This window comes from Silurus meridionalis, chromosome 26 (genome assembly GCF_014805685.1).
Source record: "Silurus meridionalis isolate SWU-2019-XX chromosome 26, ASM1480568v1, whole genome shotgun sequence".
Classification (NCBI taxonomy): Eukaryota; Metazoa; Chordata; class Actinopteri; order Siluriformes; family Siluridae; genus Silurus; species Silurus meridionalis.
The window spans coordinates 7,239,496-7,259,941 of NC_060909.1; the positions used below are offsets into that span (position 1 = coordinate 7,239,496).

At 40.8% G+C, this 20,446-nt stretch overlaps 1 protein-coding gene across 1 annotated transcript in view; it reads right to left on the reverse strand.

The window, feature by feature from the left end:
• The window catches only part of lgr4 (leucine-rich repeat containing G protein-coupled receptor 4), an 80,553-nt gene that overhangs the window by 27,370 nt on the left and 32,737 nt on the right, over nt 1-20,446 (reverse strand). The window contains exons 2-4 of the mRNA XM_046840440.1: nt 14,936-15,007; nt 7,288-7,359; nt 4,470-4,541 (exon numbers count right to left, since the gene is read on the reverse strand). Coding sequence (XP_046696396.1) covers nt 4,470-4,541; nt 7,288-7,359; nt 14,936-15,007 — 216 coding nt within the window. The remainder of the gene's footprint in view (nt 1-4,469; nt 4,542-7,287; nt 7,360-14,935; nt 15,008-20,446) is intronic.

Here is a 20,446-nt window from a genome sequence, read left to right on the forward strand (position 1 = left end):
TCTCTCCAGGCATCCTTTTTAAAACAGACCAGAACAGAATTTGTCTTCTTGCACTTTGAAATGAACAGTACATATGTAGTAAGGAAATAGTATCACATGAAATGAAATGTTCAACTTCTGTTCAGAAGATCATGAGTTAAAATCTGAGCAACACCAAACTAAAGGGCACTTGAGCAAGATTTATAAAAATGATATAAAAGCGATAATGACATTTCCAAATTCCATAAATGTAAGCCTGTAGCAAAAGAGTATTTAGAATTAGACATAACAAAAAGTCATGTAACGGAAGAGAACACTGTTACTGATTTTTGCACAACGTCAGAAATCAGTTCTTTCCTTAAATCTCTTTTCAACATTTTATTTATTATACACTCGCCGATTATATGGCACCAATAGTTGATAGTTGGATCTATCCATAGCTGGAACTATCCATATGCAAAAATCCATATCAATAGTTTTTCCGGGTTGCTTGAGTGGCTGAAAAGGTCCTCTGTCATTATACAGTATGAGAGTAGCCTCTAGAGATGAATCACTAATGCCATGTTTGTTGTTTGTGCTGTTTTTTGAAGTGTTGTTTTGTTTATTTTAGTTTGAATTTATTTAGTGTTACTTTCCTTTCAGTTTGAATGCATGCCTTTTAATTTCCTTAATATTTATTATTATAATAAATATATTTATATACTATATATAGCACATTTTTATGATTCAGTACTATTTAAAATTTTTCTAATAAAGTTTAGAACTTTTTTACATAAAGTGTTTTTTTTCAAGTATTCATTAATCGTTTATCAGCAAATACGATCCAACCTAGCTAGCGGTAAAATCTGCTAAAATTCACGACTCTCTAAAATGTGTCCTGTCACAAAACTCTGAGGAGCTGAGGGCAACATTAGCTCTAAATGTGTCCACGGATCCACACTTTGTTTATCTAACAGGAATAATTTGGTATACTGACATCTATGGTCTGGGACTCAATAGTTTTAATCTCAGCCACTATTTATTACAGATAGCAGGCGAATTGGAACGCAGCAAATGTTGAAATGTTTACATGGTTACTTGCACATGAATTGGGTTGGGATTTGGATCGTGTTTACATTTCCAGCGTGTTGTTTAGAACGTGTATATCTATGACATCTAACAGCGTAGCAAAATGTTCCCACAGCTCGGGCCGCATTTGCTGATCCTGAATGTTATCGTTAAGTACAGTGTACAACCCTTAAGGCTTTTACCTAATCAGCCTCCACTTCCTCCTCTGAGTAAACACAAATGCAACCTGCGCTGGTTAAAAGACCTTTACAGAGCCATGCACTAACCTTGGTTAAACATTGCCTTCGTGGGAAGACTGACACGTTCTGGGGGGAAAAAAAGGATGACTCCAAACAACACGGGTGCCAAAGAAAGTAAGGCGAATGCAGGTGCACTCGTCTGGTGTCGGAGCACAGGTTTGATTAATGAGTGCTTTTCCTCAGAACCTCTCAGAGATATTTGTTATCGTAAGTGAGCAATGATCTCTGTGACACCTGCAATGGACGCGAACTCAGGGCTCGGTTTCTAACCCGAGGCACACTGAGACGTACTTTACATATAAGACGGTATAAATCCGGCGCAGTTTGGGTTCGATAAATAAACTGCCCTGAGTGGAAAAGCTTGCACTTCTGTGCTCTATGTAATTGCGATTGCAGTTATGCAAACCTGAAAGGGTAAAAAAATAAAAGGGAAAATGTGAGTCAAAAAATCCGATTCCAGGGCTGCAAAGAACATCAGGTAACAACTGCTGAAAAAGCAGTTTGTGCACAAGGAACAGATCGAGACATGTCCTGCTCACACTCGCACACAAACACATTTCTAACGTGCTTACATACGAGCTCGTGTGATGGGCAGATGAAATCACCGAAGGCGCATTCTCTCCTTTCGGTCTGATTTCATTCATTTTTGTGAGCATCCCTAACACTGCGACTGAGAACGATGCTACGAAGCCGCCTCAAACAGAGGGGATTAACAGAAAATGATAGAGCGGAATCACATTCTTGTCACAATATTGACTTTTTGGCCTCCAAATATTCATTTCATGTGCTACAGTTTCAAAGTACAGTCGGCTGCGTAATTAGGGCTGTGGTTTAGAAAGCTGTCAGTGGCAAGAACAGCGAGCGGCTTCAAACGGACGTGATTTTCCCCGCGGTAACGCGGGAGCCCCTCGGCGCGCTCGAAGGAGCCCCCGTTGGAGGGCTTTGAAGTATGCTGGACCCTGGCGTGTTGCTGATTTAAGCAAAAAGGATGAAATGAGAGCGGGATTGGAAGGAAGAGGTGTAGTGAGCTTCCTCTGCTTTCTGAGTGTGTGTGTGTGTGAGTGCTTAGGGCTGGGCTAATGGCACAGTAATTAGGAAGCAGCCTGATTACAGCAACCAACCTGCAGGGAAAAGGGATTCCTGTGGGACTCTCTCTCTCTCTCTCTCTCTCTCTCTCTCCCTCTCTCTCTCTCTCACTCTTTTTATATCTAGTAACATACTGCTTCACATTTATCTATCTATCTATCTATCTATCTATCTATCTATCTATCTATCTATCTATCTATCTATCTATCTATCTATCTATCTATATCTATCAGTCTGTCTCTCTCTCTCTCTCTCTCTCTCTCTCTCTCTCTCTCTCTCTCTCTTTTTTCTGACTCATTTTTTTTTTTATTTTAATATAACCACTTTGTATTTTTCTTTTTCTCTCAGTCCTCCAGTTTCTGTTTAAATATAATTTCAAAAATGTATTGCTGTTTTACAATTTATATTTTTTAGATTTACATAATGTTTTATACCAGTGCTTGAATTGAGTCAAGTCTTATGAGGGTCCCCAGATGTTGTGTAATTCATATATGTTTTACTAAAATAATCTTGGGGACCCCCCTAAGTCTAGGGACTTGTCATAGGGAGTCCCTAATGCCTTATAAGGGGGTCCCGGATCCCCCCAGCCCCCCTTTAATTCTTGTTTCTATATAATCACACACACAGACTCCACAAAATGACAATCTGCATTTTTTGTCTTATTAACTTCAAGAGGAAGGAAAGAAAAGAGGCTGCTGAAGGAATGGCTGTTTGTAGTATAACATAACCGAAAACAAGACTTAAACTAACCTTAAACGTAACAATAAATCATAAGTATTGTGTTGTTCGTTAATAACCAGAAAATCATACTTGTTGGCAAGCTGAAGATGTATAAGAGTAAAGTAAAGCACTTCAGGATGTGCCGTCACACAAGTAAAGGTTATTGTATGTTACTGTACTTAAGTAGCTTTTTCATGTATCTGTACTTTACTGAGGTATTTCTATTTGGGGAGACTTTATTTTCACTCCATTTTATTATTATTCGTCCACTTTTTTTGAAGTAGTTGAAAAGAAGGTTTTGGGCTCGTAATAATTTGAATGCAAATCAATCAGTGTTTGACTCAATAATATCATTCTATTAATAGACTGGTGTGCTGAGAGTCACATTAGAGTCTTTTCACAGAAACTGGGTTGAATACTTTTACTCAAGTGAAAGTTTAAATGGAGCAATTTGACTTTACTGAACTAAAATTTTAACTAGTGTATCTCTACTTTACCTCAAGTACACAAACCATGTACTTGAGGTAAAGTAGAGATACACTAGTTAAAACATTGTTTAATTCTGACTTATGACTAAAATAAGTAACTAACTAAAAACCAAAGGTTATGAAGTTGCAGAGAAAATGGCAGGTTTCGGGCCAGAATGCTTGTGGGTGTTTGGATACGCCTCCTGTCAGTCATTTAACAGACGGCAAAAGATAACCCAAGATCCAGGGGAAGGGCAGGGGGCGGGGCTTCGACAACATGGGCGAAAATCATTTGATCTAACTAAGTGTTCGAGTCCGAATCTTAAAGAAAACAGTAATCTCACCTACTTTGATCCTAATCTTATTTTGAACAAAAATGTAAATAGGATTGAACAGCAAATCTGACAGCTCCGGAATACGTGTGTAACATGCATCCATGAACGTATGGCCCTGTGTGTCGATCTCTCTATCTTTCCACTCAGGCTAGACAGTGCTTAAGGGCAGAAGGCGTGTTGATGTACAGATTGTTTGGAGAATCCTGATCTAAGAACCAGGCCAAGTGTCTGTGCCAGAATGCATTACTTCAGGTCCGGAGCACTGGCCCTGGCCCCGCGGGGACACACAGCTGCAAAAAAAAAACAAGTGAGGGAAGAAGGAGGGGGACTGGGATCTGAAAAGGTGATAATGGCAGAGAGAGAGATGGTCCCCCCGCCACCCCACCTCCAAAAAAAAAAAAACAGCTGGCCCAGCTCTCATAGTTACACACACCTGAAGCCATAAAACCACGTAAATGTACCATGTTGATACAAAGAACCTACATATTAACAAACACTACTCTACACATTTAAATGGCTGACCCTGTGTCAGAGAAGTGTGTGTGTGTGTGTGTGTGTGTGTGTGTGCTACTCACAGAGACTGCAGAGCATGGAGGTTTTTGAGAGCCGCACTAGGAACCGTCTTCAACTGGTTATTTTGAAGCATGCTAGAAAAGAAAAAAAAAAAAACACAAGAAAGATTATTTTAGCTTATTTCAAATGTTCTATAAAATGCAAGTACCGTGAAAAAGTCTGTGAGGAATGGATTCATGAATGCTGAAAGGAGTTGCATGACGTGGTACATTAATCCTGGAGAAAAAACACGTTGAGCACTGAAGTGGATTAAATCATATGATTTACTCTAAAATCAAAACTCCTGTGTGTTAAACAAATGTGATTTTGGATGAACAAATAAGTGATAAATCTTAGCTGTAGAATCGTTGGAGATACATTGTGCATGTGTATGTGTGTGTAGAATGAGCTAATCAGAATCAACATCTCTCTCTCTCTCTCTCTCTCTTTATCGCTACCACAGGACACAAGCCCAAACTTTTGACCCCAAACTTTCCTTAAAGGTAAACTCGAGTCTAATTTAATGCTGTATATTATGATGTAAATAGAAAATATCGTAAGTCGAGACATGAACTATCCTACACAGGAGTCTTAAAGAATGGTGATTAGCATGGGGTCGTATAATGTGATTTGGAAATTCATTTAACAAATTGCAGTACATAATGAAGCAAAATAGAATAAGAAGGAGAGAGGTGAGAGCTAATATCGGGCTTTCAAACGGCAAAAACACGGAAATAAATACGCGCTCTAACACCGAGACGCATGAACTCTTTCGACCGCTGCCAAGAGTAAGGCATATAACATGGGAAGAGATGTGCAGATCCTGGCACCGTTCCAAAGTGTGGTACTGTATATACGCTACTTCGTTTGCCTGATGCGCAAATGTTAATATTATTACAATTTTGTTATATGGCTATCTTCATCGTAAGGTAGAAAAATCCTAGTATATATCAAATATACAGTATATGCATACAGATATACAGTGATCCCCCGTTTCGGAAACCCCCCCGCTATAAACAAAAAAAAACACGATAAACGGACGCCACTCCAAAACGATTTTCTTATACAGTGGAACCCGGTTATCTCGCCCTCGGTTACCTCGACAACCCTATTAAGTCGACGTTTTCGAAGTGGAACCACCAAATTCTCGTTTCTTAGCATTTTTTATCGGTTATGTCGACTTTTTTTATGTCGCCGAGCAAAAGCATAGAATGAACACCGGCAGGATCGGGGAATCCGCGGTGCGCTTTGGGAAGAAAAGCGCAGCCGTTGAGAGAGTGCCGGTGGGAAGGCACGTACCGGGATACACATGAGCGATAACAACGACCGCCGTGAACCAACATATACCAACAATAACGGACAGTGAGAGTGTGGAAGTTTAAATAGGAGCTGGTGATGATGCTAAACGAGCACCATAAGTGCGTGATTGAAGCGGCGCTTCAGAGAAAGCGGCCGAGAAAACACCTGCTGCGCCGAAGGGGGCGCCGAAGGGGGCGTGGCAGGTGGATTCCTGACAGATAAACATGTACTGTATGTATTTTTATAGCATGCCTTCATCAAACAAATCGCAGCAACGCTGTTGTGTAAAAAAAACCTTCAAAAACACGTGCATGCACATTCTCATTTATTAACGCACATCATGTACATAAAGAAATTTCAAGCACGTTAATATATTGCCGCCATTTTGATTTTCGTTTATCTCGATCATCGGTTACCTCGATGCTTTTTGGCGACCCCCTAGGACATCGACATAACCGGGTTCCACTGTATATACAGTACTGTACTGTATTAACATTTTACTTCATTTTATGATTAAAATTTATTTTTATTAATACATTTCATTATTTCTACATAAAACTCTATAAAAACTATTCCCTATAAGTTTTTTGGTCTAACCTGCTATCCGCGAGAGACCGGGAAAATCAGCCAAACTAATTAGTTATGTGGTGAATGCAATTCCGCGATAAACCGGGGACGTGTGTTCGAACTGCGGGAAAGTGGGGGATTACTGTAATTACACAGATGCCATAACACTCCTAGTTTGCACACCGGCAACATCATGCTACATTCCCTTTCATGAGTTCCAGCATTGTCACATTCTTATAGTTCTTATTTTTTACGACTTCGTCCAAGCTCTTTAAACCATCATTCGTCACATTTTTCAACGTTCATTATCCTTCATTTATAGAAGTGAATTACATTTGAGTACCAGTCCTTTTTTCTGGCAATACTCTTAAGCACAGATTAAGACTCACTGGTTTACTTCCTGTGACTAATCGCACACTCTCGACTAAGTTCCTCAGTGAAATCCTTCCTGATGCAGAAGCTAGTTGTGAAATGAGCGCGTTCACCTGAGGTGATTAGGAAGATAAGTGGGCGGGGTCAGCGTTTGGGTGCACCAAAGGGGCACCAAGCAAGCCAGAAGGAGGACAGGAAGACGGAAAGAGCGCTTTATGCAAAGCACGACACGGAGGGACGATAAGTTTCGACAGAACTGGCCCGCAAAACACCTCAAGGACAAATCCTTTACATCGCTACACACATTCCAGAGCTGAGAGCGAATTAGAGAGAGATAAGAAGAAAAGCAGATAGACGCCGATAGAAAGAGATGGAGCTTGGACTGAATTCTAGCCGTAATCGACACCGAGGCATGCTGGGATTCCTGTTAGTCACTCGAAGCTATTAGACAACTCAACACTCGGCCTGTTGCCTGTGATCAGGGGACGGAGACATGGAGCATGGGAACACTTCTCCATCAATACAAGTCTTTTTCAGTCTGTCACTAATAATGACAGGCTGTCTAATTTGATGTGTGTGTGTATGTGTGTGTGTAATACTTACAGCACTTTGAGCTGGTGGAGACCAGACAGAGCTTCAGGGTGAATGAAAGTCAGATCGTTACCTGCCAATCTCCTACAGAGACAAAAAATAGAAAACAGGAAAGAAAGAGAGAGAGAGAGAGAGAGAGAGAGAGAGAGAGAGAGTAATTATTATAGCAATGATATGTTTGTTTTTTTACAGTTAATTTTAGCCCCATAATCCCATAATCCAACACCAATCTGTATAATCGCAAGCATTTAAGAGGAAATAAATATTTCAGGGACACATTAAAGAAGCCGTTTGTGATTTCTAAAGCTCTCTGCTGTCCTACTCCGTTACCTGCCTCACTATTCCTCTTTTGTACATTGGCAGGGTGGACCTCATGGTAGGTACAGTAAGCTCGGAAAATGTGTGAAACACAAGAGAAAACGATCCAAATCAAATGCATCACAATATAATGAATCTCATAATCGAGGGTGTGACTGGATTTTAAACATATGTACAAACACCTTTAAACAATACCACCTCTAATGGTACCAAGTAAACTGATGATGAAGACAGTGACAGCATTTAAAATAAAATTATGATAAAAAGAAAAATGAGAGCTACTCTATCTTTTTTAACCTGGATGAACTGACTGTAAGTGAAGCAGGAAAAAGTAAAGTCATAATGACGAAAGAGTGAAGAGCAGATACAATCGCCAAGCCCCTGGTTTGCTCAGCTATACATTTTGTTCTGCACTGAGCCTCCATGGCTGTTATCAAGCCTCTGCTGTCAGCGTCTGTGTGTTTGTGTGTGTCTGAAGCCGCTGTGTGGACGATAAGCTCCCTGCCTGAATTCCCTCCCGGCCCAAATACCTTCCTGAGGTGGCAGAATGTGGTGGATCGGTGTGAGCAGACATGTTTAAGGCCCAAAACCTGCCAGCGAATAAAATCTCTCCTGTCTCGCACATACACACACAGAAACATGTGCTCGCATGCACACGCACACACACACACCACCACAGCGTGAGAGTGACAAGAGGAATTCCCTCGTCTATCTCAACGTCTGAGCGATTTTTAAGATTTGAATCCAATACTGCACCCATCGCCCTCCATGTGATTGAACTCGATTGGTTTTCATGCAACATGAATTTGATCGTGTTATTTTAAAGCTGAAAAAAAAAAAATCTATTCTCGCCGTATATCCTTTACTTCCTCTGCGTGATAGGAAGAAATTCTTGGGGCCCTAGACTTGCAGATTCGTTTCATATCTCCATGTTGTGCTCTGCACACTTCCCGGCCCTGAGGGTGCAGAGTGTTTAGAGTAGCCATGACGAGCTCTAGGTTTGAATGCCAGCTTTGCCAGGAGCCACATGGAGTCCTAACACAACTACAAAGACACTATGAGCCTCTTATTTCAATGTATACCTAGTGTTCTCGTCCGAGCATGGTGAAGCGGTACACAATACCGTGCAGCTTAGGGATGTTTAGCACTTAATTCAAAAAGCATGCCTAATGTAACATCATGTGGAAAATGCGAACAGGGGCGCCATAACCGGGTGGGGGATTAGGACGATTCGAAAGGTCCTCATCACACAGGGAGCCCAGCAGACCCCATACTATCCTGTATGATTTTGGTATTTAATTTGCCTCTTTGCGAGGAGGAAGCACGCAATAATGAATGCCCCTTTTTTTTTTTCTCATGCGTGTCCGCTTAAGGCGTCTGTGGGATTCAGAAACGGAGAGCTTCACAGACCGGCTCAGATGAACTGTGCAACAGGTAGATGGCAAAACTCAAAAATGGTGCAGAGTATCCAGGTTGTCAATAAAGGAAAGAAAACATGCAAGATGGGGAAGGCAGTTAGTCACCCAGTTTTTCCAAAAAAATATTTTTTTACACCAATCAGGCTTTACTTTAGGGCCACGGATCAGGTATAACTTTATGACCACCTGCATAATAGTGTGTAGGTCCAAAACACTTCTGACCCATCGAGCATTAACAGCATTAACTTCTTCAGCAGTTTGAGCTACAGAAGCTCGTCGGTTGGATCGGACCACATGGACTAGCCTTCGCTCCCCACGTGCGTCAATGAGCCTCGGCCGCTCATGACCCTGTCACCGGGTCACCACTGTTCCTTCCTTGGACCACTTTGGATAGATACTGACCACTGCAGACCAGAAATATCACACAAGAGCTGCAGTTTTAGAGATCTTCTGCCCTAGTCGTCTACACATCACAATTTGTCCAATGTCAAACTTGATACGTTTGCCCATTTTTTCCTGCTTCTAACACTTCAACTTTGAGGACAAAATGTTTATTTGCTGCCTAATGTATCCCACCCACTAACAGGTGCCATGATGAAGAGATAATCAGAGTTATTTACTTACCAATTATAATGTTATAAGGTCATAATGTTATGCCTGATCGCTGTATAGAAATTCATCAATCAGTTGCTCACACTACATTACTTAGCAATTATTTTCCAATATCAATCCTTTTTACATTGTATTCTACCACAGTGTTTCAGAACATGCACTGCAGTAGAGGTCGATAGTTGATCGCTAGAACGAGCGGCAAAAATCCGCGGCGGTGTTTTTTCCCGCCGTCATTACGAGAGCGGCCTCTAGAGGTGAATCGCCGACGCCATGCGCTGTTTGTTTTTACGTGACATGACGCGCTGCACGGAGAGCGCTATATTTATTATTTGCGATGTATTCATTATATGCTTATATTTATTCATTAATGTAATCATATCTCATGATTCAGTAATGTTTAGAATTTTTATTCCTGTAATAAATTCCAGCAGTATTTCACTGTTATGATTTGTTGTTGTTTTTTTCATCCAGAATCCATTTAAAAAACTATCGACCCAACGTAAAAACGGTCGTCCTTTGCACTGCATTTCAATTCGCAGTGAACCCGAATTTCAACACAGCCACTGAAATCCACGGTGTGTGATTGCAGCCTAATTCTAAAAGACTTCTTTACGGTGAGAAAACATTTTGGAAGTTGCATGTAATGCTCGAGTCTTAAGTATTTAGCTTAGATCTTCCTTCCTATGAGCCTATGAGGAAAAAGAGAGAGAGAGAGAGAGAAGCGAAGAAAAGAAGAAAGAGCGTGGAAAGAAGAGTAAAGTGACTTTAACTGGGAGGCTGAGGACATGACAGAAGCATCTTATCAGCTAGGATGATCATAGGGGTGCAGATCTACAGCACTGAGGCGCATAGTACCACACGCACATACGCTTCCACAGAGAAACAAGACCGTGGCAGGATTCCTCAAGAAGCAAATGCGCATTTACATTCCCATTTGCTTTCCATGAACGCTTCAAAGAGGTTGTTTATGTATGTGGGAGTTAATGTGCAGCGAGCGCTTACACATCTGGTAGTCCTGTGTACTCCACTCTACACACACGAGCTACACAACAGCTCATGGCCTTTCACTTACGTTCTGGTTTGGCCGAGTCTCAAAGCCACCGATTAGGGTCATGAACACACACGCATGCACGCACGCACACTCACATACGTACACACACATACACATGCACACTGTTCTCTTTGCAGGGCGGTTGGATCCTCTGGGCTCTGGAGACAGCATCCCTGATCTTTATTTGCCTGCAGCGCATGTAATCTGGGTTCTGCGGTCGCCGAGCTCGGCTGTTCAGGCCGTCTTCGGGAACAGCTGTGCAGTAAGTCAGCGCTGAGCAAACGCTCCGAGCAAATCGCACACAGCTCCTGAACTGCTCCGACAAGAGAAAGTGCTTCGGAAAAAAACCTGCAATTTCACAGCACGCAAATGACAGCTGTTTGTAAATAATTACGAGGCTTCGGCGTAATTACAAGTCTCACGGTGTGCTTCAGGTTTTCTCGGGGTAATTGGGCAATTGCAGCGTCCACGGAATATGATTAGATGCGTACCTAGAAACAATGCTGCAACACTCAGTCATTTATACTGATGGCCCACATAACAATCCTAACAAGCACTACGAGGTGGTATCAAAAGGTTTCGAGATTAGCTCTGTTTACAAGAAACTACTTTTTTTTATTTAGGTTTACACACCATCACCTTCAAAACAATCCTCTTGAGCAGCGATACAGCGCTCCCTTGCGTTCCTGCCGCTTCTGGAATGTGTCCTTGAAAGTCTTATTTTCGAAGTGGGCCAAGCACCGTCTGCGATTGGCGCCGGATAAAAACTGTGACCTTAAAGCTGAATCTTAATCTTCGGAAAGAGGGTGAATTCTGCAGGACCCGAATCTGATGAGTGTGGTGGGCGGTTGAGATCGCGTTGTTTCCGGCGAGAAACCCGCGTGTAAGGGTGCGCACGTATTCAGAATAGCACACATGGTTAACGCACGTGGTCAGAATAGCACCAGCTGAACAGCTCCCGATGTACACGTGACGATGTCTTTTGGCGCACTGACTTATGAAGGTCGGTGCTGCCTGTGACTGTGCGTGCAGCCTTGTGCTGCCATCTGTTTGAGTGTTACAAAACTAGACTCAAAGCTTTTTGATATCGCCTTGAACATACAAAAAACCTTTGTGGATATATGGATTTGTAGAAGCAGTCAATTTTCCCTCCACTTAAACTAGGAGACCCAAACCTGTGTACCCCCTGAGTACAAAGTAAGCTCCATGAAGATATGGGTTACAGTGGAAAATCTTGTATACCTTTTGAAATAAATTACAACACCACAGGCCTCCTTACCCTACATCCGTACCTGACTTTACTAACGGCCTCGTGGCTGAATGAGCACAAATCTCCATCAAAAACGCTTAAAACTCTAGTGGAACATCTCCCCAGAAGAGTGGGGGTAATTATGACAGCATATGGAGACTAAACCTGGAAAAGGTGTTTAAAAAACAATAGGAATCTTATTATCAGGTGTCCACAAACTTTTGCATGAACTGTTTAAGCATCTAGCAAGCTGAATGACTGATTGTGCTGTAATTGGGAATCGAAAGGCGAATGTATGTGTGTGTGTGTGTGTGTGTGTGTGTGTGTGTGTGTGTGTGTGTGTGTGTGTGTGTGCGTGACTCTGGGGTTGGGAATGATTCTCTGCAGTGCTGTGATTTTGTCCCTCCCTCTCAGTAAGTCTGCCTGGAGGATACCAGCCACAGGTCTCACACACTCTCTCTATCACACACACACACACACACACACACACACACACACACACACACACACAAAATAGGGTAATGAGTGCTACACTGAGGACTGTACTAACGAAACAAAAGAAAGGACTCTTTAAATGCACATGCTCTTCATCCATCTTTCTCTCATTAAACCGTCTCTAATCCAGCACTGAAGAATGATGATGGTGAACTCATGACCCGTGATCTCCGAGCCCTTTAGTACCCGCTGAAGCGATGACAAGCAAAAACGAATGTACGTGTTTAAAAAAAAAAAACCTGTCATCCTGAACTCTGTCTGTCCCAGGAACCATTGTTTTGCCCTCTTCCTTCCTGCCTCGCATTCCTCGGCACAAAGCGCTGAAAAGTAAATTGCTCTCTGACAAAGCGCTTGAAGGCCCCGTGTTTGGGAAAGAAGGAGCAGAGATTGGGCCGGCTGAAAGACGGGAGCGGGCGTAAGAAAACATGGTCTTGTTCTGAAAGGAAAAGAGGAGGGGAGAGAAGAAAAGCGAGGTATAACAATGCGGCGGCTTTTAGGAGCTGGTCATCGGGGCCGTCTGGGAGTGGCGCTACCTGCTATCAGGTAGACCGATGATATCTGCGCTTCCCACACGGCCGGCGCAGACGGACAGACGCAGAGCACTTCAGAGAGCCAAATACGCACCGTGAGATTAGACTCATCCAGGCTCTAACCACAGAAACACATCAATGCAAACTTCCGTGTGAAAAAAGAGCAAATGCGTGTGAAGAAATGTGTTCTTTGAAAAATAAAAAAGGCAACCAGGTTAAAATATATTTTAATAAATTATTTTAGGGAAAAAATGTTTTTATTATTTATCTAATTTTATATATACCTATCTATCTATCTATCTATCTATCTATCTATCTATCTATCTATCTATCTATCTATCTATCTATCTATCTATCTATCTATCTACTAGCAAATCCTTATATCATTATATGTTTCTCATTATAGGTTTAGATTTTCATAAACATTGTCTATTAACAGCTATATAAAGAATACTGCTGAATGAAAAAAATAAATAAATAAAAAAAATTACATTATAATGAAATGAAATTCATTTGTGACATGTCGCATTCTTAATGTGCTTTAGACCATTAGTTGAGTAAGTACAGAGTCAATGGCCCTATTAGTGCTTCTACAACTAATGTACAAATCCAAATTATAGCAAGAAACACTTCATTACGTAAAGAGAAAAAACAGTTCATCATTACTTTAAGAAATTAAGGTCATTTACTGAAAAAAATCTCAAGAACTTTAAATGTATCCCCAAGTGCACTCATCAAAATCATCAACCCTGTGATGAAACAGACCATCATGAGGACCAATCCTAGAAAAAAAAGACCAAGAGCTACCTCTGCTGCTGAGGATACGTTTATTAGAATTACCAGCCTCAGAAAACACCGTTTAACAGAAATGCTTCTCAGAGTTCACATATTTCAACATCCACTGTTCAAAGGAGACTGCAGGAGTCAGGCCTTCAGAATTCAGTTGCAGCAAAGAAACCATTACTTCGAAAGCACAACAAGCAGAAGAGACTTGTTTGGACCAAGAAACACATGGAATGGACATTAGATATGTGAAAAACTGTCCTTTCATCTGATGAGTCCAACTTTGAGATTTTTGGTGCTAACCACCATGGTGTTGTTAGACGTACAGAGGGTGAATTAACGGTTCCTAAACGTGTGTATCCCACTGTTAAGCATGGAAAAGAAGGTGTGATGGTGTGCAGGTGTGGAGTTGCTTTGCTAGTGGCACTGTTGGTGATTTAGTCAAAACTGAGGACACACTTAACCAACATAGCTACCACAGCATTTTGCAGCAGTATGCAATTTCATCTGGTTTGCACTTAGTAGGACGATCATTCGTTTTTTTCCAACAGGACAATGATGCCAAACACACCTCTAGATTACTGTATGTAAGAGCTAACTGTTCAAGAAGAAAAGTGATGGGGTGTTGCAGATAACTCCTTAAATCTGCAGTTAAAAAATCCATTTGAGATGGTTAGGAATGAATGGCTTGAACTGCAGGGAGAAAGAAAAACAGCCAACAAGCACTCAACATCTCTGGGAACGCCTCGAGATTGTTGGAAAATGATTCCAGGTGACTACCTCATGAATATGATGAGAGAATGCAAAAGAGTGTGCCAAGCTGTGTTCAAAGCAAAATGTACTTTTTGGACAATCTAAAATATTCAGCTTATTCTGGGTTGTTTACCAGTTTTTTGCAAGAATTAATCGATACGTGATTCCAAACATGTTCTGTCGTAGTTTGAACATCTTCGGTATTTAATGTACAATGCTGAATATAATAATAAAGAAAAAGCACTCAAGGAGAAAGCACTTTTGACTGCTGATGTACATATGCAGAGAAAAAGGATGCATATTATTATCACAAGTTTTTTTTTACATTATTGACACACTAATTAAAATATGATTTCTATTGTTACGTGTGACAATGATAACAGATCTATGAAATCTTTTAAACAGGTGATGATGGAGACACAAAGACAGAGAGAAAAAATGATGGACTCACAGTTCCTCCAGGTATGGCAGGTTCTTGAATACATTCGCAGGCAGCTCTGTGATGTTGTTCATGCTGAGGTCACTGCAGGAAAGAAAAAAAACACACCAAAACACACAGTCAGTTGAAGAACTGAAGTAGTTTCTATTTATTTATTACGACCTGGTGATTATAATTTCAGGAGTGTGGAGAGCTGAGAGGGGAACATTGCAAAACCAGTGTCTGAGCATGTGAAAACATCTGGAATAGAATCGAAGAATCAAGTGTTTCCAATTACAATGAAACCAATTAAAAGCGTATAAAAACCCATTTGTGCATATTTTGACTCTTAGCTCGTTCTATTGGCTTGAAATGAATACAAATGAGTCTGACATGGTTTTTATTTAAGTGTTAATGTCAGTTAATAGTGTACCTTATATGCCAACAATTAGATAAGCATATGTGATGTTAAGAATACATGAAAGTGATTTGGCAACATGATCTGTGACTGAAAAAAAAGTGGTTATCATTTCTATATGACTTCCATATTCGTTTTTTCTTTTTTTTTTTTTTTTTTTTTTTTTTTTAAGATGACAGCCATTGTCTTTTCTCATCACTTTAATGATTAGGGTTAATGTGGTTCTTTGAACTGTTTGAACTATCAAATAAAAATGCTAGCCAGTTTTAAAGCACTTGCAACGAGAGATGTATACATTCATCCATTAAACTGCAATCTCTTAGGCCCTGTCCACACTAATACGTTTTCGTTTATAGAATATTTTTCTCTCCTTTTTGGCCTTCCGTCCACACCGTGAGGGCGTTTTTTTTTTTTTTTTTAAGAAAACGCTGCTTTTTGGAATAAACGCGCTAGAAAGAGATCAAATTAGATAGATAGATAGATAGATAGATAGATAGATAGATAGATAGATAGATAGATAGATAGATAGATAGATAGATAGATAGATAGATAGATAGATAGATAGATAGATAGATAGATGGATGGATGGATGGATGGATGGATGGATGGATGGATGGATGGATGGATGGATGGATGGAGATCTAAGCGGCCGTTTTGACTTCGTTACTTGCTGAACTCAACGTTGAAGAAACCTTGTAAAAGTTCTTGAGTAGGATCTCCGAGCTTCTTTCTGTGTCTTCTCCATTCGGAAATTACAATCCGAGCATTTCTGTTTGTTGCTACAATATCCGATTTCAAAACCAAATGAAAGCAATACTTACGTCAGTGAAAGCAAACAGTTTTGGGAGTCATGATTCATGAAAAGTCACAGGTGTGTGCAATAATTCTAAAGCTTTTTTTATTATCTGAAATCATTTTAGTCACAGTAGGAAGTGTGAATTAATCTTTCACTACGTGTTTCAAATATATGTAAATTATAAGTGTTTCCGATCCGTTAACACACTGTAGATCACCAATTCCAGAATATAAAAGTCTGACATGAAACAATTGGACGATTTGCATCAACTTGTGTGTCATCGTTATTCACGAATTGCCAACAGACCTGCCCCAGATTCTGAACAAAGCTAAATGCAACATATTGTAGAAAGATCAGCGATATCTAACCAATCAAAAGAGGAAAATTCACTGGCACTGAGCCAAAAGTATGTGGGCACCTGCCCATCACTGCCATATGTGCGTACTGAACAGCCCATTCCACATTTATTCTCACTTTGCTGTTATAATAAGCTTCACTATTCTGGGAGGGCTTTTCACTCGATTTTGGAGCATATTTATTTAGCCGCAAAAACATTAATTAGGTCAGGTACTGATGTCAGTTGAGGAAGGACTTGGGTTCAGTCACTGTTCCAGTTCATCCCAAAAGTTGATCTTAAGGTTTGGGCACTATGCGGGAAACCAGAGTTTTTTTTCTTCCCAATCCATCCCTGGAAAACCACGTCTTCATAAAGCTTGTTTTTTTGTGCGCTGTGGCTGTTATGCTGGAATGGTTTTGGGATTCTTAGGCCCAGTAAAGACACATGTATATATATATATATATATATATATATATATATATATATATATATATATATAAAACAACATATAGTTGTAATGGGAAGGTGGGGGAAGGTGGGGGGTGGTGGTGGTAGCTTAGTGGTTATTGCACTCGACTTTAAATCCAAAAGTCGGGAGTTTAAATCCCTGCCACCCTTGGGCCCCTGAGCAAGGCCCTTGACCATATATCTGCTCAGTTGCAAGAATGAGATCAAAATCGCTCTGAATAATAGTCAGGCGTCCTCGGAATGTTAGTTATGTAATGCGTATCTATTGAAATAAAACGCACTTTATCCCCCGATGTTTGATGTATAATCTGAAATTTAGTAGGCATGTGATGATTTGCTTACATGCTTGCATCTGTATTTGGGTGTCTTCCAAACCCAGAAGTGAAAAGATTTGGTTAGCTGTAACTGCTTTTGGTGTTTAGACTTCAAGAAAAAGATCAGATATGGGAATAAAATCAGATGTGGCAACCCCTCTAAGCAAAAGAAGAAAAAAAAAAGGAAAAAACGAAGACAGACATGTTTTAGAAAGACTTTCTTGCTACCAGGTCATTCACACACACGTCCCTGAACAGATCTATTAGCCGGTAAATGTCAGGCGTGGATACGTCTAATCCGCAGCCCCCGATCAGGAGTTCTGCTTTTCTCCCATCTTAATCGCCACCTAAATCACAATTAAGGGCTCGGCCCTCAGCGTCCACGAGCGGGTAAATATGTGCTCTATACATGCTCTGACTCTAACTCCATCCCATCTGATCTATTTGTATCAGATCCAGCTACAGACCAACCTGCCCCCTTCAAACTGATGTTGCTGATTCACATGTTCAAGAGCGATACGCTCGGAAGAGCAGATAAGGCCTGATTCCAGATCAGCGGCTGAGATGAAGAGGCTACGCTACAATAATAGAAAGGAATCCTAAATGGGTGCTTATCGGAAGATGTGATCGCTGGCACTGAGCTGCTCCGTGATACTGTACCAGGATCATCTACTTCTCCTTGTCATGCGAGTATGACATCAGAAGTGTACAGGCGCTGCTCGGTTTCCTCTGTCTTCGTTTGAAATGCAGCTTGCGTGTTTCCAACAGAGTCTGCACTCACTCGAGGGTCTGCACAGACCAAAAATACACCCCAAACAAAGGCCCTGAGATCCAACTGCCCCTCCCCCATCTCATCTCTCTCTCTCTCTCTCTCTCTCTCTCTCTCTCTCTCTCTCTCTCTTTCGCTCGGAGGACCGACGCAAGGCTTGTAGGTGGTACAGCATGTAGCAGCATGACAAAAATGTAGAAGTGTCTTCCCTTTTCTCATTCTCTCTCTCATAACTGCCTATTATTCTTTCCTTCTATTTCCATCCTCGCTCTTCTTAACTGGCCTAACATTTGGAACCATTTTCCTCCTATTTTTCACTTCTTTCTCGACGTCTCTCTCCTTCTCTAACATGTTATTGCTCTTTCTCGCTCTTGCCATCCTTCTAAGACTCAAAATAACTTTAGTTCTCGATCTCTCTCTCTCTTTCTCGCTATACCTTTCGCTTTTGTAACTCATCACAATCTCTCTCTGTCCTCTTTTTCACCCCCTTATTTCTTATTCGTTTGGCTCTCTATTATTTATGCAACTCTCTCTGTATAAATAGATTTCTTTTCCCTAGTTCTCTTTTTCATTTTTCAGCCTCGTTTATTTCGCTATATCTTCACGTCCATCTCTTTTGGAACTCTTCTACTCTTTCACCAAATCTCTCAATATTATTCATTTTATTTATTCATGTATTTAACAACAATCTGCCATAACATTTCAATGGACCCCATTAAGACCATTGAAGGTGTGCTGTGGTACCTGGCACCAAGTCGTTAGCAGGAGATCCCTTAAGTCCTAAAAGCTGAGGACTTAAGGGTGGGTCCTACATGAGTCAGGCTTGTTAGTCCATCTTGGATTGATATGAGATCTGGGTAACTATTTGTGATGTTCCTTAAACTTTCTGTACAAAGATTGTAGTGAGACAGGGTGCACTGTCCTGCCTAAAGAGACCCTTTTGATTCACAAATACTGTTGCCATGAAGGTGTGGATCTTGTGATCATGTTTAGGTAGGTTGTACCTGTCAATGTGACATCCATATGAATCCTAGGACCCAAGGACTCCCAGTAAATTATTGCCCAGAGCATCAAACTGCTGCTGCCAGTTTTCTTTCAACACACATGCACCCGAGCTCCACAAAGAAAATGCTTTCTTCCAATGGTTCTGACCCAGTTGTCTAGCCATCGCAATTTGTTCCTTGTCAAAGTAACTGAAATACGCTTCACTTTCTGACTGATATCGCTCACCTCTTCACAGGTGCCATTGTAGCCTGTAATCAAATGTTACTCTCTACACCACTCAGTGAGAACATTAGAACCAGTGACAGGTGGACTGTTTTCTTAATCCCGCTACTGCTGAATTTCTCACCATTACCGCAAACATTCTGTCACAGCTTATATAAAGAGCTAGGGGTACAATTACCTTACAGAATCATAACAGACACAACCCAGACATAAACTGGTGGCAGAATAAACCAATGCTAAAGTAAAGTACCACACATGACAAACACCTTGGGATTTTAATTACATTTTTATTTTAAAAGCCTTGAAAAAACTTATAAACAACTTTCGAACAAAACATTATCTCTGCGGGATGGCGGGACTAGACGCTCTTTTCGTTTGAGATTTGCGTCGGGTCCCGCAGGATCCCATTCCCACTGCAGCCCTCTAGACTGGTTTGTTTACCTGTAGCATCATCAGCGTTTTCATATTTCTCCAGCCTCCATTTTTTCTCTCTTTATTCATCCTGTGTCAGAAAATAAACTCTATGTTTTCCTCAATGTTTCTCTACACACTTTTGAACAGGTTACAAAAGGTGAAGTTGAATGTACACACACAATAATAACAGCATGGTATGGATACTGGAGCGCTTGTTTTATACTATGCACGGCACTGCATTTAATCATCATCAGACCATTCTTTAAAAAAACAAAAAAAACAAAAGAAAAAAGTAATTAACGGTTACATGCGAACTGCAGCTGCAAGCTGGTCACTGTTACGCGGTTTGGAAAAAGAAAAAAAAAAAACATATCCGGTTAATATTATAAAGAAGCAGACTTCAACTGGTCTTCAGATCTGCTGGTTTGAGTGATGATGTGTCATGGCCTAGAGTTTTAAATAACATGATGCCTGACTTTAACACTCAGTGGAGAAAAACCATGAACTTTCCAGATTTGCTTTTTACACAGCAATATGGGAGGAGGAAACCTGGGGCAGTTTAGGCAGTTACACTACAGGTTTTACTGCATTATTAATCAGACTATTCCCTTCATCCAGGTTTATTTGTTTACGGCTTGAAACCACAGACACTGTTCCCACTTTACTCTAGGAGAATCCAAACTATAAGGCAAACTGTTGCATGGATTTACATTTACATTTAAACGGATGATAAAATCTGCAAAATTTTTTTAAATTAGCTAAAACTAGTCGTCAAGTTTATTTCTATAGCGCATTTCACAA